This window comes from Perognathus longimembris, chromosome 7 (genome assembly GCF_023159225.1).
Source record: "Perognathus longimembris pacificus isolate PPM17 chromosome 7, ASM2315922v1, whole genome shotgun sequence".
Taxonomy (NCBI): Eukaryota; Metazoa; Chordata; class Mammalia; order Rodentia; family Heteromyidae; genus Perognathus; species Perognathus longimembris.
Window position 1 is genome coordinate 7564636 of NC_063167.1, and position 20724 is coordinate 7585359.

Here is a 20724-nt window from a genome sequence, read left to right on the forward strand (position 1 = left end):
GGAGACTGTCTTGCTGTATGCCTGTGAGGCCTAGCCCACTGCCCTGCGCTTGGTGCTTCCCATGACCCTGGGGTGGCAGGCACGCACCATGGCCCCGGTGTCCTGATCAGGAACTTGTAGTTTCTGCCCCTACAGGCCTTCAACGGTGACCTCCACCACCTCCCAAGTCATGTAGCCTCTTTAAGCATTAAAAGTCAATCATTCTTATTAGCTCTAATTTTGATTAGATTCTTCACATAAACGCTCTGCCAGTTAGAGCTCAAATCCTATGGAGAGATTTTAGGAATGAGTTTGCAAGCCCTTATCATCTCCAAACTCCAAGTCACAGTTTTATTCTTAATTTGGGGGGGTGGAGGGGTGTAGTGGGGGTTGAATTCAGGGCCTCATGCTCTCAGCTGGCTTTTTCCGCTCAGGGGTGGCGCTGTACCACTGGAACCACATCTCCACTTCCAGCTTTTTTTTTTCTTTCTTTCTGGTTAATTGGAGACGAGTCTCTCAGATTTGTCTGTCTGGACTGGCTTTGAAGTGTGGTTCTCATATCTTAGCCTCCTGAGTAGTTAGGATTACCGGCGTGAGCCATCAGTGCCCAGCAGTTTTGTAGACTATTTTGCCAGGAAGAAGGACTTATGCTTACAGCAGCGAGACGTGCACCCAGTGGGAGTCATGCTTTGCCCTGCGCTAGGAGGCCCAGGCAGACGGCCTGCGGGACTTTCTTTCCACTCCATTGTTTCCCATCCTTGGCCCTTCAGCGGGAGGATGCACATCTGATTCTGGGATGGTCACTGTGCTGTCCGTGGAGGCAGCACTTTCACAGCCATAGGCAGAGGGACTAAGAGAGGGAAAGTAGGGGGACAAGGCCTCTTCCCAGGCCTCTAACTCTGCAATGAAAGCAGGAGAAGGCCTCAAATGGAGTTCAGAGTTTACCACCCTTGTTCAGCTGACATTTGCCTTTTTCTCTGCTCACTACTACTCCTTCCACAGGACCACCCTGGTTCTGGGTGATCTTGCTAGCTCTGTGAAGTGCACCACCCAGCCTCTTGGCTCCTGGAACTCCTGTCCTTGCCTGGGGCTCAACCTTCTATAAAACTTCTAAGCTGGGCGTGGTGGCTCAAGCTTGTAACCTTAGCTACTTACAAGATCAGGGCTTCACAGTTCCAAGCCAGCCCAGTTGTTAATTGTTCCGGAGACTCCATCTCAACCAGTGACTGGGGGTGGCGGTGCATGCCTGTCACACCCAGCGACATAGGGAAGCTCAAAGAGGAAGATCACTGGCCAGGCCAGCCCAGGCACAAAGGCAGACGCTACCTTGAAAACACCCAAGGTAAAAAGGGGCTGTGTGTGTGTGTGTGTGTGTGTCCAATGGTAGAGCTTTGTGCAGCGAGTGCAAGGCCCTGAGTTTAATCCCAGTACTAACAAAAAAAAAAGGCTAAATAAAACAATAAGAGGGCTGGGAATATGGCTTAGTGGTAGTGTGATTGCCTAGCATGCATGAAGCCCTGGGTTCGATTCCCCAGCACCACATATATAGAAAATGGCCCGAAGTGGCGCTGTGGCTCAAGTGGTAGAGTGCTAGCCTTGAGCAAAAAGAAGCTCAGGGACAGTGCTCAGGCCCTGAGTTCAAGCCCCAGGACTGGCTAAAAATAAATAAATAAATAAAAAGAACACTTTGCCTAAAGAAAAGCCATGGTGCTTTGTTAGAATTTCAATCCCAGCGACTCAGCTCTCCCGTGAAAAGCGCTGATCCCGGAACATAAAAGGTCCCGAAGGAGTGGACGGGCGCGCAATGGCTAGCATCCAGGGAAACCGTTCACTCAGGCCGGCAGCAGAGGGGTTTGCCCGTGGGATGTGATGTGCAGGCACTCCCGAGAAGCAGACCGCCATAGACATGGGAAGCATCTCACTCTCCTCAGGCCCGCCACTTCCGTGCCTCCCCCCTCTCTGGCACCTGCAGCTGGGTGGCTCTGGTGGCCTTGGCTCATCGGTCCATTTTCTCCCTGCTTACCATTCTTGCACTCTGGTTAAAGCCAGCTGGGCCTGTGCCCCTGGATGAGACAGGATAGAAGACGCCAACTGCGTTAGTTTGCTTTTCAGATTCATTCCGTGAGAGTTCCCTGAGAGCGCCGAGGGACGGAGACAGCACAACCCTGCCCCGCCCTGCGGTCACTTCCCGAGGGCCACTGTTAAAACAACGCTTCTCAGAGAAGGCCTAATTCCTTTCCTGAGCAAGTCACAGACTCAGATCTTCACACCTCTACCTGTCCAGTTGCTAAGATGACATGCACACGCCACTATGCTTGACTTGGTTTGTGTGTGTGTGTGCGTGCGCGTGCACGCGTGCCAGTCCTGGGGCTTGCACTCAGGGTCTGGATGCTGTCCCTGACTTCTTTGCTCAAGGCTAGTTTCTACTACAAGAGCCACAGTTCCACTTCAGGCTTTATTATTTATTTATTTTATTTTTGCCAGTCCTAGGCCTTGGACTCAGGGGCTGAGCACTGTCCCTGGCTTCTTTTTGCTCAAGGTTAGCACTCTGCCACTTGAGCCACAGCGCCACTTCTGGCCGTTTTCTATATATGTGGTGCTGGGGAATTGAACCCAGGGCTTCATGTATACGAGGCAAGCACTCTTGCCACTAGGCCATATTCCCAGCCCCACTTCAGGCTTTTTTTGACTAGTTTATTGGAGATAAGAGTCTCATGGGCTTTCCTGTTCTGGCTGGCTTTTTGGGGGGCCAGTCCTGGGACTTGAACTCAGGACCTGGGCACTATCCCTGAGCTTCTTTTGCTCAAGGCTAGCCCTCTACCACTTGAGCCACAGCACCACTTCCAGCTTTTTCTGTTTATGTGGTACTAAGGAATCGACCCCAGGGCTTCATGCATGCTAGTCAAGTTCTCTACCATGAAGCCACATTCCCAGTCTGACTTGTTTGCTGGGGCTGGCCTTGCTTGAACTTTGATCCTCCTGTTTCTGCCTGCCATGTCACTTGACAGGAGGGTTTGTGTAGAGAAATACATGCCAGGCTGTGCAGCGGGTTGCTCAGTGCTTAGAGTAAACGCAGAACTAGGTGAAGGGTCAGCGGGGTGGGTGCTGCTACTTTACAAGGAAGCAGGCATCTTGGTGAAGGGGACAGGACGGTGGCGGCAGGACCTAGGCTGGGGAGAGTGGCCTCAGGAGCTTGGGAGGGGCCCTAGACACGGGCTGGCTTACGAGCTGGGAAAGCAGTGTGATGTCACCCCCCTCTGCCCCATAGGCCCGGCACCATAGCGGAGAACTGAGTCAGGCCTGGCTGGGCTTGAGATTTGGAGTTTATCTAAGCTGATGGCGCCTGAACCCAGCTGTTCGCTACCAGAGGCTTATGATATCCAGAGCCTTTGACATTCATAAGAAAGCCAATTAAACTTCAACAGGACCTGTGTGAACACTGAACAGCCTCCTCGCAACCCCCCAGACCAGGAGCTCTGCCTGGGAGATACTGCCCCTGAGCTGGGGTCTGATTTTTGTCCCCTTGTCTTTCTTTCCGTGTGACAGTGCCATTCCTTCTCAGGCTACGGATATGGATCTGGGCTTCATCACAGGATGTTTACACATGGCTAAGTTTGGGCACTGGTGGCTTACACCTGTCATCCTAGCTACTCAGGCGGCTGAGATCTAAGGATCACGGTTCCAAGCCAGCCCAGCCGGAAAGTCTGTAAGACTCTCATCTCCCAAAAAGCTGGAAGTGAAGGTGTGGCTCAAGTCAATAAAGCTAAGAGATAACACCCAGGCTCAAGTACCTGCACACACACAGACACACCCCACAGCTTTGTTTCAATCTTCTAATCATGTGGTTGCCAAGAGCAAAAAGTTGAGTGAAAGCGTAAAGTTCTGAGATCAAGCCCTAGTACTGGCACAAAAACAAGCTAGAGAATAGTCAATGATTCTCTGGGCCTTCAGTTTCCTATACATCTAAGTATTAACCCAAGAAAAACGTAACCATATGCATATATCACGACTCATATATGGGGGGCTGGCTGAGAGGCTCTGTTCTTTGCTGGTTCTCAGCTGGTGCTCTACCACTTGAGCCATGCCTCTAGTCTGACATTTTGCTGCTAAATGGGGAATAGAGTCTTAGGGACTATTTTGTCTGGGGTGGCTCCTGACTTCAATCTTCAAATCTCAGCCTCCCAACTAGCTTGGATTACAGGCATGAGCTGCTAGTGCCTGAGTTCTAGTTTCAAGATGGGGGTCCTTCTTATGTTGCCCAGGCTGGACTTAACCTCCTGCTCTCAAGTGTTCCTACCTTAGACTCCTAAGTTGCTAGGACTATAGAGGAGTCTAGTCAGCCACTGTGCCTGGTTACGTTTGCTGTTTTTGTTTTTTTTTTGTAGTCCCTTGCATCACATTGTCCATGAAGAATACGAACTCTACAACTAAGGTATATCCTCAGCTCTCACTTTGCCTTTTCAACACTGCTCCTGGGTAGAGCTACGTATTTGTGCTGAGTAATCTGGAATTTAGCTCTGAGGGACTGCCTGGCCTCTGCTGTCCACCGGGAGAGGCCAAGGTGTTGATATACCTTGGCTCCTGGAGGACCTGGATTTGAGATCCTAAGAGGTGGATCCCACGTCCCAGAAATCTAGGAGGGAGCCAGCCCACAAACACCTTCATCAGCTCAGCCTTACGAGGGTGAGTGATTATAGCAGGCCCATGACTCCAGCCTTGGCAGGCTTGCTTCCCGCGTCTTCAGGCTTTGTCTGAGCCTCATGGGGTGCTCTTCAAGGCATGCGCCTGTTCATTCCTTCATTCACTCATCGATCATAACTCATTGATTGAGTCTTTCATGTGCTACGCAATGTTTAGGTGTTAAAGAAACATTTATTGCCCATCAGTCTTTTTTTTTTTTGGCCAGTCCTGGGCCTTGGACTTAGGGCCTGAGCACCTTCCCTGGCTTCTTCCCGCTCAAGGCTAGCACTCTGACACCTGAGCCACAGCGCCCCTTCTGGCCATTTTCCATATATGTGGTGCTGGAGAATCGAACCAAGAGCTTCATGTGTAGGAGGCAAGCACTCTTGCCACTAGGCCATATTCCCAGCCCCCCCTAAAGAAACATTTATGACGAAGATAAAATTCTCTGCTTTTTGAGGAACTCTCAGGGGATGGAAAGACATGTGTAAGGTCCGCCCTGGAAGGGCTCCAGGCAGATGCCCTCTACCTGGTTAAGTGTGCACCTAGTTACCTGGGTAACTGGCAGACCTGGAGGCTATTACCTCCCCCTTCTCTGAGGTCACATCCTAATCCACCTGGCCACACCCTCCTTCCCCTGCCCTACATAAGGCAGGGCCGGTGGGGTCGCCCCTCCTCTCCAGCCATGCATCATCTCAGCCACAGGCCAGCAGTTCAGTAATAAACTTTCTCTCCTGCCTGATTACTGCGTGGCGTTCTCCTTTATGGGCTACCTACTTTAAAAACCTAACAAAAACAATCTTAGCCAGGTGCTGGTGGCACAAAGCCAGCTCAGGCAAGAAAGTCTCTGAGAATTCTTATTATCCAGTTAACCACCAGAAAACTGGTAGTAGCTCAAAGTGGTAGAGCACTAGTCTTGAGCAAAAAAGAGCTGGGCGGGGGGGGGGGGGGAGAAGAGGGGCACGGCTGAGTTTAAGCCTCACAACTAAAACAAAACCAAAGAATGCTGATATATCCTTTTCTTTCTGCTGGGCATGGTGGTGCCTACCTGCAGTTCCACCTACTCCAGGGGCAGAAGCAGAGGATCATGAGTTCAATGCCAGCCCAGGTAAACAAATAGGTTGTGTTATGCCTAGATTTCTGGTCCCCAAAGACCACCAAGGAACCGATAATGATGCAAACTCATGAGAGTCTTTATTGCAAGCTCAAGTCTGGACTCCCAACGGTCACCAACACAGCGGATCTGGATTGAGAATCCTGACCCTCAGATAGGCAGGGGTTTTACTGTGATTACTACAGGGGCAGGGTATTTCCAACTTGGCAGATACTTGATTGGATGGCATTTAGCAAGCAAGTCTTGTCCTATTTCTATTGGCTATCTACCCTTTCAGTTATCTATTTTGGCTTTGATATCGGGAACTGGCCTCGATATCAGGAGTTGACAACAGGTGGTCACGTAGCACTGATGCAGGCGGTTAGTACAGGCGTAGAGCAAGTCACAAATGGGTTAAGCAAGCCGTTTACAGAAGCAGAATAACAGAATATGCGGTCAGGCTGACCTAGTACCAACTTTATTTTAACAATTGCGACCATGTTTTCCCATTACCACTAAGCAAGCTTGAGTGGGCTAAAACAATCTAGTACTCAATCATAAGTAAATCAACCTGACAATTACCATGGCATTTCTACTACTATTATGGTTATTTCTATAGTCTATGACTATGATCATTTTTTACTGTCCGTTACCATGGTTGCTACCCAGGTACAGAGGTGAACAAGGGCTCCCTACATTTTTAAATGTCAAACTATAAGAAACTAGTCTCACGGGTGGGGGTGCAGCCCTCTATCATGGAGTCATCACCAGGGTTTAAAAGCTGTTATAGTTTTTTTTTTTTTGCCAGTCCTGGGCCTTGGACTCAGGGCCTGAGCACTGTCCCTGGCTTCTTTTTGCTCAAGGCTAGCACTCTGCCACTTGAGCCACAGCGCCGCTTCTGGCCGTTTTCTATGTATGTGGTGCTGGGGAATCGAACCTAGGGCCTCCTGTATCCGAGGCAGGCACTCTTGCCGCTAGGCTATATCCCCAGCCCAAAAGCTGTTATAGTTTTAACAATAAAACTTATATTTGGTTACTCCAGTTTTCAGGTCAGCCCTAACAGTTGCAAGACTTTCAAAACCAAAGAAATAAAAACCTCAAAAGAGTGAGTACTGTGTCTGTCTACCTAGCATGCATAAGACCCTGGATTTGATCTTTAGAACTGAAACAACAACAAACTTTTTTTCCCTGATGGCATCATATTTTGGGACTAAACAGCATAGTGAAATTACTTTTATTTTTTCTTTGCCAGTCCTGGGCCTTGGACTCAGGGCCTGAGCACTGTCCCTGGCTTCTTTTTGCTCAAGGCTAGCACTCTGCCACTTGAGCCACAGCGCCACTTGTGGCCGTTTTCTATATATGTGGTGCTGGGGAATCGAACCCAGGGCTTCAAGTACACGAGGTGAGCACTCTACCACTAGGCTATATTTCCACCCCCCTGCATTGCATTTTTATTGGACTGTTCATCTAGGGGAATAGCATAATCAGTAAAAAAAAAAAGGCAAATGCAAAGGGCCTGAGAGACAGCAACCGAAGCTCACTGAGGAGGCAGAGCGGGCATGGAAAAGAGGAAAAGAGACCAAATCCAACAGGACCTTGGTGTGAACCGGTAGGAAGGGCAGTTCGCGCTTCAGGCCCCATACTCCCAGCCCTTGCAGGGCCATCGGCCGTCGCCAGGGGGCGCTTCCTCGATGACTCGGCGCTCGGCTGTCCAGGCGCCGGCGCGTCGCCGCTCGATTGGTCGAGTCGAGCGCTCCGGCCTGCGCCATTGAGGAGCGGCGGAGAGGAAGCGCCGCGCAGTGCCGGGCCGGGCCGGGCGGACGGCGGGCGGCGGGGACACCGACAGGCAGGGCCGAGCGGCCAGGGACACCGACAGGTAGGGGCCGGGCGGCAGGTGGGGGGAGGGGTCGGGCCGGGGGAGGCTGCGGCTCGGCCTCGGCCGGCGGGGGCCGCGTCCACCTCAGGGAGGGCGGCGCGGCGGGCCCGGGACCCCGGCGTCCGGGGAGTCCGGGGGGCGCCGCGACCTCGCAGCCCGGGCCGCCGCCCTCGCGGGGACCCCCGGGCCCGAGTCTCCGCGGGCGCCCTGGGCACTGGGTCAGGGCCGCCGGAGCGCCCCGGGTTCCCCGGCGTCCCCTCAGCCCCCCGCGCCCGCCCCGGGCTCCCCTCAGCCCCCCGCGCCCGCCCCGGGCTCCCCTCAGCCCCCCGCGCCCGCCCCGGGCTCCCCTCAGACCCCCGCGCCCGCCCCGGGCTCCCCGCAGCCCGGCGTCCCCGCAGCCCCCCGCGCCCGCCCCGGGCTCCCCGCAGCCCGGCGTCCCCGGGACCGGGGTGTCGGTTCCCGTCTCTCTCAGTGTGCGAACCCCCGTCTGCACCCCTGCCTGAGTCGGGGTGCCAGGGTCCCGGCCACCCCTCTAACTAGCCCCGGGGCCGCCGCGGAGGGCGTGGGGGGGGCACAGAGCCCCTGATTCCCGAGCCGAGCCCCTTCTCCCGCTGGGGACCCCCTTCCAGAGCCGTCTCCACCCAGGCTCTGTCTGCGAAGTGGGGTCCCTGCCCACTGCCGCGAACGAGCCTGGGAGGCCCGAGCAGGCGAGCGGCGGCTGCCTTCCCGACTGCCCGGGTGGAGGGCTCACCAGCCCGTCGCCCGTCCCCCGTCCCCCGCCTCCGGGCATCGGTCCGCGGCGCTCGGCCCCAGCCGCCTGGGGAGGAACGCCCGGGAGCCCGCGTCTGACGTTCCCCTGGGCGGGGCGGACCTCCTCCGGGGGCGGGGCCTGGCTCAAGGTCAGGGCCGGCGGGGATGCTCGCCCCCCCCCACCTGCCCCCCGGCCCCCCCCCCCCCCGCGTGTCACCTGCCCCTTTGCGGGATGAAGGCAGGTGTGTGGGTGTGGGGACGTTAGTGCCGGGCAGCTGCTTAGAAGCCCCGGTGGCCCCCGAGTGTAAACACACTGGGATCCTGGCCAGTCTGGCAGCCCTTCCTGAAACCGGATTCCTTCAGGGAATCCTTGAAAGGCCTCCAGCCCGGTCTGGATGCTTAGCCAAGCTAATGGATGCTTTCTGCTCTGGGCCTCAATTTACTTACTTGGGTGTCTTACCGGGCTAATCCTCCCTGTCTTTTCGATCTGTACTTTGCATTCTTTCCCCTTCCAGGGGTAAGCATGGTAGGGTCTCAAGGTGTGTGTACAAAATGACACTGTTGCCCCTTGACCGGGAAAGCATTTGTTGTTGGCACTTGAGGGAGAGCTGGCATTTAGGGCTGAAATTAACAGAAGTACAACAAAAATAAAAGAGTACTCTAATTCTGGCTCTTTGCCCAAGTGTATGTGGAGCTCACACAGTGAGCTTGGGCGCCTAGTCATTTTTATGTTTTGCTTTTATAGATTTACCTGACTAAAATTACAGTGGAGAAATGTTAAAAGGATTGTGATTTGTTTTTCTAACTACTTTAACCAAGTAACTCAGGAATCACTTGCAGAGTCATTTGGAAAAAATTAGGCAAGTAGTTTACCAAATACTTTAAAAAGAATAACTATTGTTGACAAAAAAAATTAATCTTGCTGGAAAATACGTAATGCTACCAACAAAAGTATTTTCTAGAGATGGAGTTAACTTACTGTGTTTGGGGACTTTTCCTGAGTGACAGCCTTTCTCTTGGGATGAGTTTATCCTCTGGCACTCAGATGAATCACTAGAGGTGGAGCAAAGTCCTTGGAAAGGATCCTGAAAATAAGGTGGCTTCCAAATGGGACAAATGCCATCGCCAATCTGGAAAGTCTGGTGTGGTGACTGATGCCAGAATGGGTGGTTTGGAGCAAGATTAGCACCCAGGGTTCTAATTGGGGTTTACTAATGGAGGGATCTGAGAACCCACTTAAAATATCGTGTCTCAGTTTCTCTTCTGTTAGCCTTCTGTAATACTATAAGCTATCTGTGTAATCTTAAGCAAAAACTTTTATACAGTTATTTGCTAAAGTTTCATAAATGTATTAACTTAGATGAACTCAAACTGATTCTTAGTTGCTAATCAGTATTTTGATAAGCCTCAGGGTTTTTACTAAATATGTGTTCATGTTTGAAAAAAATGTCTAGGGGTGGGGAAAAAAGGAAAAAAAATGATTGAATACATTTTGTTTTTTTAGCAATCCTGATAACAGTCAGTAGCAATTGAGTATTGAATTTGTATGCTGTGATGTAATCACAGAATTTCTGATGTTTGTCATTAAAATGGCTCATTGTATTAGTATCATATGGTATCCAGGACCAATAACTCTGTTCTAGGACATTAAGATTAGTAGATAAAGCACTACCTTCTCCCTCTCATTTATATGATTTTTTTGGAGGGGGACAATAACTCCTATGTGATTGGCTTGCTCTATTGCCTGGGGTTCCACTTCTCCAGCTTGGCTTTTTGCTGATTATTTTGGTTGGGTTCAAACTGAGACTCTTTGGATTTCAGCTTCCTGAGTACCTAGGATTATAGGCGTGAGCCATCAGCACCTGGCCCGTTTATGATTTTAATGATACCAAGACAAGCCTTGATAGGAATTGTTGTAGAATATGAATTACATTCATATGTTTTAGGGCATTTTTGCTTCATCTTCGTTAGAGTCCAGCATTGGTTCTGTCGCCCTTTGGGTACATCATTTGGAAGGGGGCTGTCTTATGCATTGTAGGATATGTAGCTGCTTCTATGGTCTCTACTAACAAGATGCCAGTGGCTCACACCTGTAATCCTAACTACTCAGGAGGCTGAGATCTGAGGATTGTAGGTCAAAGCCAGCCTGGACAAGAAACTCTGCGAGACTCTTATTTCCAATTAACCACCAAAACAGCTGGAAGAGGAACTGTGGCTCAGATGGTAGAATGTTAGTCTTGAGCAAAAAACTCAGGGACAATGCCTGGGCTCTGAGTTGAAGCCCCATGTTGGGGGAAAAAAAAATAGTATAGAAGCCTCCAAAGTCATGGTAATCAGAATGGCTTCACCATTGCCAAACCCCACTCTCGTGAGAACCTTTGGTCAAGGCAGTCTAATCCTAAGGTAAAACAATCACTTTGAAAAGATACACAGCATCCAGTAGCAGGTACATAAGTGATTCCTTGCAGCTGCAGAAAAACATAGGTCTCTCGATTGGGCGCTCCATGTTCTGACAGGGCAGCTAACAGTGCCTCTTCCCCATCCCCTTTAAGTCTGGCTGGGCATGCATCCACCTACAGCCAGGTAGAGTTGGAAGTCAGCTTTTAGGAAGCCTTCTAGCTTTTTTGTTGTTGTTAACCTCGCCCCCATTTATTTATTTATTTAGATTCTGTGACCATGAGAAAGAGAAATAAAGAATGATACATGAATCTTAATCACCTTTTCCTGAGGAAGTAGTCATGTTGGAAGGTCTTGTAGCCTGGGTTCTCAATACCTATTTGGGGAAGTACGTCAATAACCTGAACACTGACCAGCTTTCTGTTGCCCTTCTCAAAGGTGAGTACACACTTCTTTTTAATAGAGAATGGTTTGGTACATGGCATTTCTATTACTAAGTATGAAAACTATTAGTAAGAATGAAAACTCATGTTTGCATGGCTTTATACTTAAATACAAGCACAGTATACTTAAGTACATGTTTTCCCTTCTGACAGTGATGGTTAGTACAAGGCAACTCATGTTATTCATAGCTTTGTTTTTTTTGAGATAGAATTTTCTAAATAGTCTAGGCTGGTCTGAAACTTGCTGTATAGCTAAGGCTAGCCTCAAACTCCTGAGCCTCTTGCTTTAGCCTTAAGTGCTAGAATTACAGGCATATACCACCACTCCTGTGGTACATGCCTATGGTTGGTGACTATGCTTAACTTTAGTTAGTTTTTTTTTGGGGGGGGAGGGTAGTTTTTTGTGTGGGGGATGGGAGAAGTAGGGTCTTTCTATGTAGCCCAGGCTGACCTTCATCTCTCCATCTTCCTGCCACCAGAACTAGCTCCCAGTTAGTTTTTTCTAAAGCTTTATGGAGGCAGCTACTATGTAGTGCCATTGACCTTGGCTTCAATTTATTTTTTGTCACTGTGGGTAACTATGAATAATGGCTAATATTGAAATCTTGCACCTCTGTTTGTTTAGAAAAAGGGGGTAATATACCTTCACAGGGTCACTGTAAGAATCAAATGAAATAACATTTAATCTTCTTAGCCTTCTGGTATATAATAGATACCTAGTAGTGGTTTAAAAATACTTAACTGAGTTCTTTGAGCTCTTGCTTAGTAAAGTACCCAAAGCTTGAGACATTTTTGCTTTTACTGACTAATACAGCTTTGTAATTTAGTGTATTCTCTTTCTGTGCATGTGTGTGCTGGTACTGAGGCTTGAACTCAGGGCCTTGTGCTCTCACTTTTCTTTTTTGCTGAAGACTGGTGCTCTACAACTTGAGTCACGCTATTTGGCTTTATAGTGGTTAATTGGAGATAAGAGTCTCATGGACTTTCCTCTTTGGACTGGCTGTGAACCATGATCCTCAGATCTCAGCCTCCTGAGGATTATAGAAGTGTAGCTTTGTTCTCCTTGTTTTAGTTTAAATAGTCTTGGTCCATTTCAAAATGGAAGCTTTAACATCCATTGAGAAAGATGTGGTCAGTTTGTGAGCACACAATCCTGGGAGTTAGAGAGGAGGCCTGATCTAACAGAAGTGCAGAGTCCTGGGAGTGATGTGTAGCCAGGGGACCAGGACAGGCTGGTAGGAAGAAGTAGCCGTGAAGTGTTGCTATGGTGTGAGAATAGAATACCAGTGGTTACCATGTCCCCAAAAGCATTGCTTTCCAAGATTTCATGATCATCTAATCCTGGCAAAGAACCTTGGCTATGGTAGGCTATGGGTACAGTCATCCTTGCCCCTTCCCCTGCCTCTGGGAATGTTTTGGAAACACCTTCCTGCTTCTCCCATCCTTAGAAGGAAGTTAAGGGGAAAGTCAAGGTGAAGAGGATGTGTCAACGTGCAGATGTAGTGTCAAGTTCACTTCTGGTTGCTCATTGATGGTCCCAGACACAATGAAGCCTAGAAGGAGAAGTGCACACCAAACATTGCTGATATAAAAGCTGGCTGTGTTCGGACCTGGGGCACACATTTCCTGAGCCCCTGGTTGAGGGCAAGGCTCTGTGCTAAAAAACTGATAGAAAAGAGGAGCAGGAAGAGGAGACAGAAGAGAGGGGGAGGGAAGGGAAGAAAACGAAGGGAAAAGAAGGGAAGGAAAAGGAAGGGAGGAGAAGAGAGAGGACTGGGAATGGAGGGGAAGAAAGAAAGTAATGCTTGGCATGTAGTATGGTGAGATCTCCCTAGTGACAGGGTGGTGGAAATTCTTAACTCAGTCCCTGCCTTCAGAGAGCTGCTACCCTGTTGGTGAGGCAGATTATACAACCCTCTGTGTTGATATTCTAGAAATGGAGTCACTGTGCAGGGTTGCCCCGGAGGGGTGCCTTTCCTTCTGTCTGCAGGCCCATGGCAAAGCTATTCGAATAGCTTTTAGGAGGGCTTAAAGGATTTTGGTGGGTGGCCTGGGTATAGGCCACCTACTCCAGGGAGAATGAAGCCTGTTAGTGAGAGGGAAAGCTTTCATATTTGGAAGGCAGCTGTACTCACCACTATACCACCAACGTGTTCCAACTTTTATATGTGGAATGGGTTGGGCAGAAAGTAGAGGCTGCCTGTGACATGGCAAGGAATCCGAACTTTGATCTTTGACATGACTGTATTTGTAGCGGAAAGATCCAGTTACCCGTTTGTGTTCTTTGTATAAGCTATGAACCCCAGGCTGGTCCCTTACATAACCAGGAGGAGAGAGGGGAGAGAATCTAGTAGTCAGTAGAGGTTGCTGAAAACCAGCCAACTCCCAAATTCATCCTCACTGCAGTGAATAGATTTCTGACTATCTGAGATGAGGAAGAACTTTGTGGTGAGATATCCATGAATAAGCCTTCCCTAAACTGTGCAGCAGCTGCGGGAATTGAGTGTCCACCTGCTTTTGTGTCACGTTTGCATATTGAAAAGTAGGGTGGTTCCAAGTGCAGATAACACTCTTCTAAAGAAAGGAGCTAGCTAGGATGTAGCTCAGTGCTAGAGTGCTTGTCTAGCATGCAAGAGGCCAGGCACCGGTTGCTTATACCTATAATTCTAGCTACTCAGGGGACTGAGATGTGGAGAGTTGAGGTTTGAGGCCAGCTTGGGCAGAAAAATCTGCGCAACTCCATTGCCAAAATAACCAGCAAAAAGTTGAGCTGGAAGTGTGGTTCAAGTAGCAGAGTAGCACTACCTGAGCAAGCCAGCCAGCCAAGTAAGTACAAGGTCTCAAGCTCAAATCTCAGTACCAGGTGTGTATATGTGGGGAGGACTTGGATTTTATCTTTAGTATTGCAAAAAAAAAAAAAAAAAGCAACTATATACTTGCCTATTCTTTAAGTCGATTTCACCTAAATTTTCCTTTCTGATTTTTCCCCTTCCAATCACTTTTACCTCTAACTGTGGAAATAGTATTATTTTGCTGAGGTTATTGACTTTTCCTTGTGTTAGTCTCTAGGTATAGGGCACCCCAAATGGACAGGTATTTCCACAGAAATGCATAGTACACTTCATTTCCTAGAACCTGCCAAATTGCTAGATTTCCTTCCTTCTTTCCTTCCTTCCTTCCTTCCTTCCCTCCCTCCCTCCTTCCTTCCTTCCTTCCTTCCTTCCTTCCTTCCTTCCTTCCTTCCTTCCTTCCTTCCTTCCTTCCTTCCTTCCTTCCTTCCTTCTTTTTTCTTTTTTGTCAGTTGTGGGGCTTGAACTTAGGGCCTGGGCGCTGTCCCTGAGCCTCTTTGTACTCAAGGCTAGCATTCTATCACTTGAGCCACAGCACTTCTGGTTTTTGGGTGGTTAATTGGAGATAAGAATCTCAAGGGGACTTTTCTGCACAGGCTGGCTTAGAACTGCCATCCTCAGATCTCAGCCTCTTGAGTAGCTAGGATTACAGGTGTGAGCCACTGGTGCCAGCTCTATAGTTTTTTCCTTTGTGGTGCTGGGGATTGAACTCAGGACCTTGAGAGTGATATCTCTGGACCTTTTATTTGTTTTCTTTTGTTTGGTTTTGAGATAGTGTCTCACTAGCTTTGCTGAGACTGGCCTTAAAACTCATGATCCTCCTGCCTCCATCTCTAGAGTAGCAGGGATTACAGGTGTGTGCTAGCATAATTCCTTTTGGTGATCAGTTTTATTTAGTTCATGGGCTCTCAAATGTTCTGTGTGCCATACTCTTTTTTTTTTTTTTTTTTTTTTTTGCCAGTCCTGGGGCTTGAATTCAGAACCTGAGCACTGTCCCTGCCTTCTTTTTTTTTTTTTTTTTTGCCAGTCCTGGGCCTTGGACTCAGGGCCTGAGCACTGTCCCTGGCTTCTTTTTGCTCAAGGCTAGCACTCTGCCACTTGAACCACAGCTCCACTTCAGCCTTTTCTGTATATATGGTGCTGAGAATCGAACCCAGGGCTTCATGCATGTTAGGCAAGCACTTTACCACTAGGCCACATTCCCAGCTCCACCATATTCTTTTTTTTGAGGAGTAGGGTGAGGGGAAGGTTGAGGATAGGAGTTGTTTGTTGAAATGGTAGATACCTGTTTTAATCCTAGAGATTCTGATTTGATGTTCTTGGGGGTGGGGCTCAGGAGTCTGCTTCTAATCCTAGTGAAGTTAGATCTTGATGGCCCTGTGAGGCATATTAGCCTAAATAGTGTGTGTGTGGCTGGGTGGGAGGAGGGTTGGCAAACTAGCCAGTAGGCCAAATCTCATCTGTTGGCTCAGGATGGCTTTTTACATTTCTCATGTCTGTGAAAAAAATAAACATTCTAGGCACAGTGGTGCACACCTGTAGTCCCACCTACTCAAGAAGAGTGCTTGAGTCCACCTTGAGCAATATAGTGAAACTTGTACTGAGAAGGAGGAGGGAGGGTAGAAGAAAGGTGGGATGAAAAGGAGAGAAATAAGAGAGTTTATGCAGTAGACATCATATAAAACCACCTGGCCTATTACAGAAAAAGTTAGAGCCTTCACCTCTTGAAGGCGAGTGAGTCCATCTGCCATGTACAGTTCAGAATGGGTGGTCAGGAATTCAGTACTGCAGATAAAACATGCTGGTGATATTCCTGCCTATAGCCTTTTCCAGCCCTGCACACAGTAGGCACTTAAGATACTGGTTGGATGACTGTTTTGTGCCTTTTTATTTTTAGGTGCTGTTGAATTAGAAAACCTCCCGCTAAAGAAGGATGCCCTGAAAGAACTGGAATTACCATTTGAAGTCAAAGCTGGTATGTGGAACTGAAAGAGGGGCAGAAAGTTTTGGGTCTCATGATACTAGGGACATGGAGACAGAGTCCCGTGTCTGACCAAGAACAGTCTCTGGGCTGCCTGTGTCAGGATGACCTGGAGGTATTGGGTGCAGGTCCCAAGACTGACTAAATCAGATCTCAGAGGGAGCCTGCATATATAATAAGTACTCTAAGTGGTGATTTATGAGGGCCTCTGTTCTAGACACAAGGGGTTCATTTTCTCAGAGACTCATTTTGATAGTACTGACAGATTTTTGCCTAAGACATGGACTCTAGAACAGTATACTTGGGTTTATATTCTATTTCTGCCATTTTCTGGCTGGATGACTTTGGAAAATTACCTTTTACTAGTCTGTCAACATAAGAGTCTGTGAAGAGCTGAGTGTTGTGGCTCAAGCTTGTAATGCAGCTATGTAGGAGGGTGGTGCAGGAGGATGGTGAATTCTAGGTTAGTCTGGGTGGTACCAGGATTGTAGACATGAGCCACCACAACTGAATAGTCCATTTTTTTTTTTTTGGTTGGTTGTAGGGCTTGAACTTGGGGCCTGGGTGCTGTCCCTGAGCTTTTTTGCTCAAGGCTAGCGCTCTATGACTTGAACCACAGTGCCACTTCCAGTTTTTGAGTGCTTTATGGGAGATAAGAGTCTCATGGGACCTTCCTGTCCTGGCTGGCTTTGAACCATGATCCTCATATCTCAGCCTCCTGAGTAGTTAGGATTATGGGTGTGAGCCACCGGTGCCTAACACACTGTTTTATTTTCTTTTTGTCCTTTTTGATACTGGGGATTAAAACTAGGACATTGCAATTGCTAGGCAAGCACTTTGCCACTGAGCTACATCCAAGCCCCTGTTAGATTTATAAATTAAAAGAGAGAGGTGGGGGGGGCTGGTCCTGTGACTCACATTGTAATACATCTCCACTATTTGAGAAGCAGAGAGTTAGAGGATTGAGGTTTGATATTTTTTTTTGCCAGTCCAGGCAATGAATTATCCTAGCTATTCAGAAAGTAGTAGTAGTACTACTATTCAGAAAGTAGTAGTTTGTTGTCCAGGCTGGCTCTGGCAAAAATACAAGAACTTACTTGAAAATAACTAAAGCAAAAAGGGATGAAGGCATGGCCTAAATGGTAGAGTACCTGCCTTTATTTTTTAAACGTATGTGTGTGTGGATACTTGGCATTAAACTGAGGGCCTTGCACTTGGTTAGCCTTTTCTTTCTTTTCATTTTTTTTTCCCCCAGTCCTGGGGCTTGAACTCAGGCTGTCCCTGGTTTCATTTTGCTTAAGGCTAGCACTCTACCACTTGAGACACAGCACCACTTCCGGCTTTTTCTGTGTATGTGGTGCTAAGGAATTGAACCCAGGGCTTCATGCATGCTAGGCAAGCACTCTACCACTAAGCCACATTCCCACCCCCCCGTTTACCTTTTCTGCTCAGGGTTGGCATTCTCTCACTTGAATCACACCTTTACTTCCAGCTTTTTGCTGACTAATTGGATGTAAAGGTCTCAGAATTTTTTTGCTCAGGCTGGCTTTGAAACCTCAGTCTCCTGAGTAGCTAGGAATATAGATGTGAGCCACTGGCACCTGGCTAAGCACCTGCCTTCCAAGCGCAAGGCCCTGAGTTCAAATCCCAGTATCATCAAACAAAAAATGGAAAAGTGATACATTCTCCTTAGAGTGAACTGGAAAATTTCGAAGAAATAGAACATTTAACAAGACTTTCTTTCTCCTCCCAGGCTTAATTGGGAAAGTGACCCTTCAGATCCCCTTCTACCGCCCACATGTGGATCCTTGGGTCATCTCCATCTCTAGCCTCCACTTAATCGGAGCCCCTGAGAAAATACAGGACTTCAATGATGAAAAGGAGAAGCTGTTGGAAAGGGAACGCAAGAAAGCACTGCTTCAAGCCTTGGAGGAGAAATGGAAGGCAAGGCACAGAGATTTTGCCATGGGGGCAGTTGTGGTGATGTCCCAAGAGGCTCAACACTGGGGTTTGCTGACCATGGCTCTTTCCCTTGTAGAACGAACGCCAACAGAAAGGGGAGTCCTACTGGTATTCGGTGACGGCCTCGGTGGTTACGAGCATTGTGGAGAACATTGAAGTGAGTCCTGTTGACTTTCATCATGAAAACATAAGCATGAAAGGGATCTCTCAAGTTCAGATGTGTCTTACTCAAGCAAGTAAACTTGCTTGTTTCTTATGGGTTCACTCACTCAAGGTGTTGGTTTTGGAGGCCTTGCCACAGGGAAAACCTGAAAAGCAAGTCCTGGGCTCTGGTGCAGATGTCGGTTTTTCTTGCTTCAGCTGTTGTATGTAAGAGTTTGTTTCATTTCCATTTCCCCGAACTGCACTTTCTTTTTGAATATTGGAATCCTCTTTGCTAAAAGTCTGGTCTCAGAAGCCAAGTTACATAAACCTTCATGATTGTGCTTCCAGTCAAATCGCTTAGTCTTCCTGGTCTCAGTCTCTTTATCTGTAAAATGAGATGTTGGGGACCTGATGTCTATGTATTACATAGTAAATTGTGAGTGGTCCACTAAGGTATCTAGCCTCTCATTGCAATCTCTGGTGGCTGTTGATGAGGACCAGTGCTGGGATTGTTTTCCATGTTTTCTATGCTAGTTTGGCTTTGTCTTCAAAAATCAAATTAGGGGCTGGGAATATGGCCTAGTGGCAAGAGTGCTTGCCTCCTGCACATGACGCTCTTGGTTCGATTCCCCAGCACCACATATATGGAAAACGGCCAGAAGGGGCTCTGTGGCTCAAGTGGCAGAGTGCTAGCCTTGAGCGGAAAGAAGCCAGGGATGGTGCTCAGGCCCTGAGTCCAAGGCCCAGGACTGGCCCCCAAAAAATCAAATTAGGAGCCACCCTCATTTTCATGAATATCACGAGACTTAGCTCATGCCAGATCCAGTGTGTTTAAGGAATTCTCCATTCCCAAAATATAGTCTGAGGTCCATCGTTTCATAACTTATATAACTTTGACAAAAAGATTGGTACATTTGAGGTGACTACTTCGAATTGTTTCGAAAGTTATTTATTGTTTTTAGCTTTTATTGTTGTTTTTTTCCCCTGAAAATTTAGCAAGGATTTATTTCAGTAAGAGTTAACATAGGAGAAATGGAGAAGAGAAGCACTTCCTGCTTCCCATAGAGAAATGGGTTAAAGACTCATAGTGGTGGTGGTGCTTATCCATTCTTGGTGAATTCATTAGGTCATGTCATCCTAGCAACTCCTAATCCTTAGAAAAATGGTTTTACTGAACCAAATACCTAACAGAAATAACCTAAGGGAGGAAGGTTTTATTTTGGCTCACAGTGTCAGAGGGTTCAGTCCATCATGGCCGGCTCTAGTTTTCAAAGCTTGTGGTGAGGCTGAGCTTTATGGCAATGGAGCATGGGCTGAGGCTGCCCACCTCATGCTAGATAGGAAGCAAGGAAAGAGGATAGGAAGCAAAGGAAGTGAATAGGAAGGGGCCAGAGCAAGATAGAGGGCCCCAGGACAAACCCCCAGCCACTTTCTTTAGTTAGGCCTGTCTATTATCTTAGGATTTGTCAAGGGATTAGCCCATTTTTTAGGTCAGAGTTCTCATGACCTACTGTGTGGGAACACTGTCACAGACATACTCAGATATGTCTTACTGGGTGTCGGGTATTTCTCAATTCAGACAATGGATGATCAAGGTTAACTTTATCAAAAGTTTCACCAGCAATATATGGGAAATTCAGTTTCTCCACAGCCTCATCTTTTGGTAATATAACCATCACAGTTGGGGTTTTGGTTGACATCTCTTCCACATGTATATTGACAAGAGTGATAGGATCACCTATCTATACATAATGATATTGTCAGCTTGAACTATTTTTATTTTCTGAAATGATTTCCTGAAAGTATTTATAGCTTCCTCTTCCCCCCTTTTTTTTGACATATGAGATGGGGTCTCAGTATGTAACTCAGATTGGCCTTGAACAAGAGCTTCTTCCTGTTTAGTCTCCTGAGTGGGTAGATTTCTTTTTGAGACACTACTAGTGACAAAGAACTATCACACCTGTGCTGTTTATGATGACAACTCCCTTAGGAACTTTTAGCAAATCAGTATGTGTGTGTTAGGTTTGTATAAAAGGCTTTCTGTGACTTACTGCAGTGACTAGGGGGGTGGGGATGGGAGTTGGCTGCTACCTGCAGTGTTCTACCTGCAGCAGCTATCTGAGTGTGTTTTCCTTTTCCCTTCGCAGTTAAAAATTCAAGATGTCCATTTACGCTTTGAAGATGGTGTGAGCAGTCCTTCCCATCCCTTTGCCTTTGGCGTGTGCATTAAGAATGTATCCATGCAGAATGCTGTAAATGAGCCTGTGAGTATGAACTGCGCATACAAGCTGGGGAGCAGGCCAGGGTCTGGGAGCTGAGGTTCCGCCTCTCTTCACTCAGGTGATGCAAAATGAGTTTGCATTCTCTCTTACTACCTCCAGACAGGAGTGTGGGGTACACATCTCTTGTCTGTGGGCAGTACAACTCATTTGCTGAGAAAGGGAAGCAGTTAAAATTTTACAGCGCTCGTCTATGACCCTTTCCTTTAGTACACAAAGAAACTGAGGCACAGGAAGGGTTTCCTCCTTGATTTTCTTCTCCTGTATCACTTTTTTATAGTTCCATCTGCC

The 20724-nt window shown here is 47.9% G+C and overlaps 1 protein-coding gene across 5 annotated transcripts in view; it reads left to right on the top strand.

The window, feature by feature from the left end:
* The first annotated feature begins 7492 nt into the window (after window positions 1-7492).
* Window positions 7493-20724, top strand: part of Vps13d (vacuolar protein sorting 13 homolog D) — a 234902-nt gene continuing 221670 nt past the window's right edge. For 3 of the 5 annotated variants that reach the window (XM_048350256.1, XM_048350259.1, XM_048350260.1), the window contains exons 1-5: window positions 11044-11213; window positions 15965-16042; window positions 17802-17992; window positions 18087-18167; window positions 20302-20418. In XM_048350256.1, the coding sequence (XP_048206213.1) occupies window positions 11117-11213; window positions 15965-16042; window positions 17802-17992; window positions 18087-18167; window positions 20302-20418 (564 nt within the window). In that variant the 5' untranslated portion in view covers window positions 11044-11116. Of the gene's footprint in view, window positions 7629-11043; window positions 11214-15964; window positions 16043-17801; window positions 17993-18086; window positions 18168-20301; window positions 20419-20724 lie in introns of those variants that run through there. The other 2 variants (XM_048350254.1, XM_048350255.1) reach the window with 2 other exon arrangements.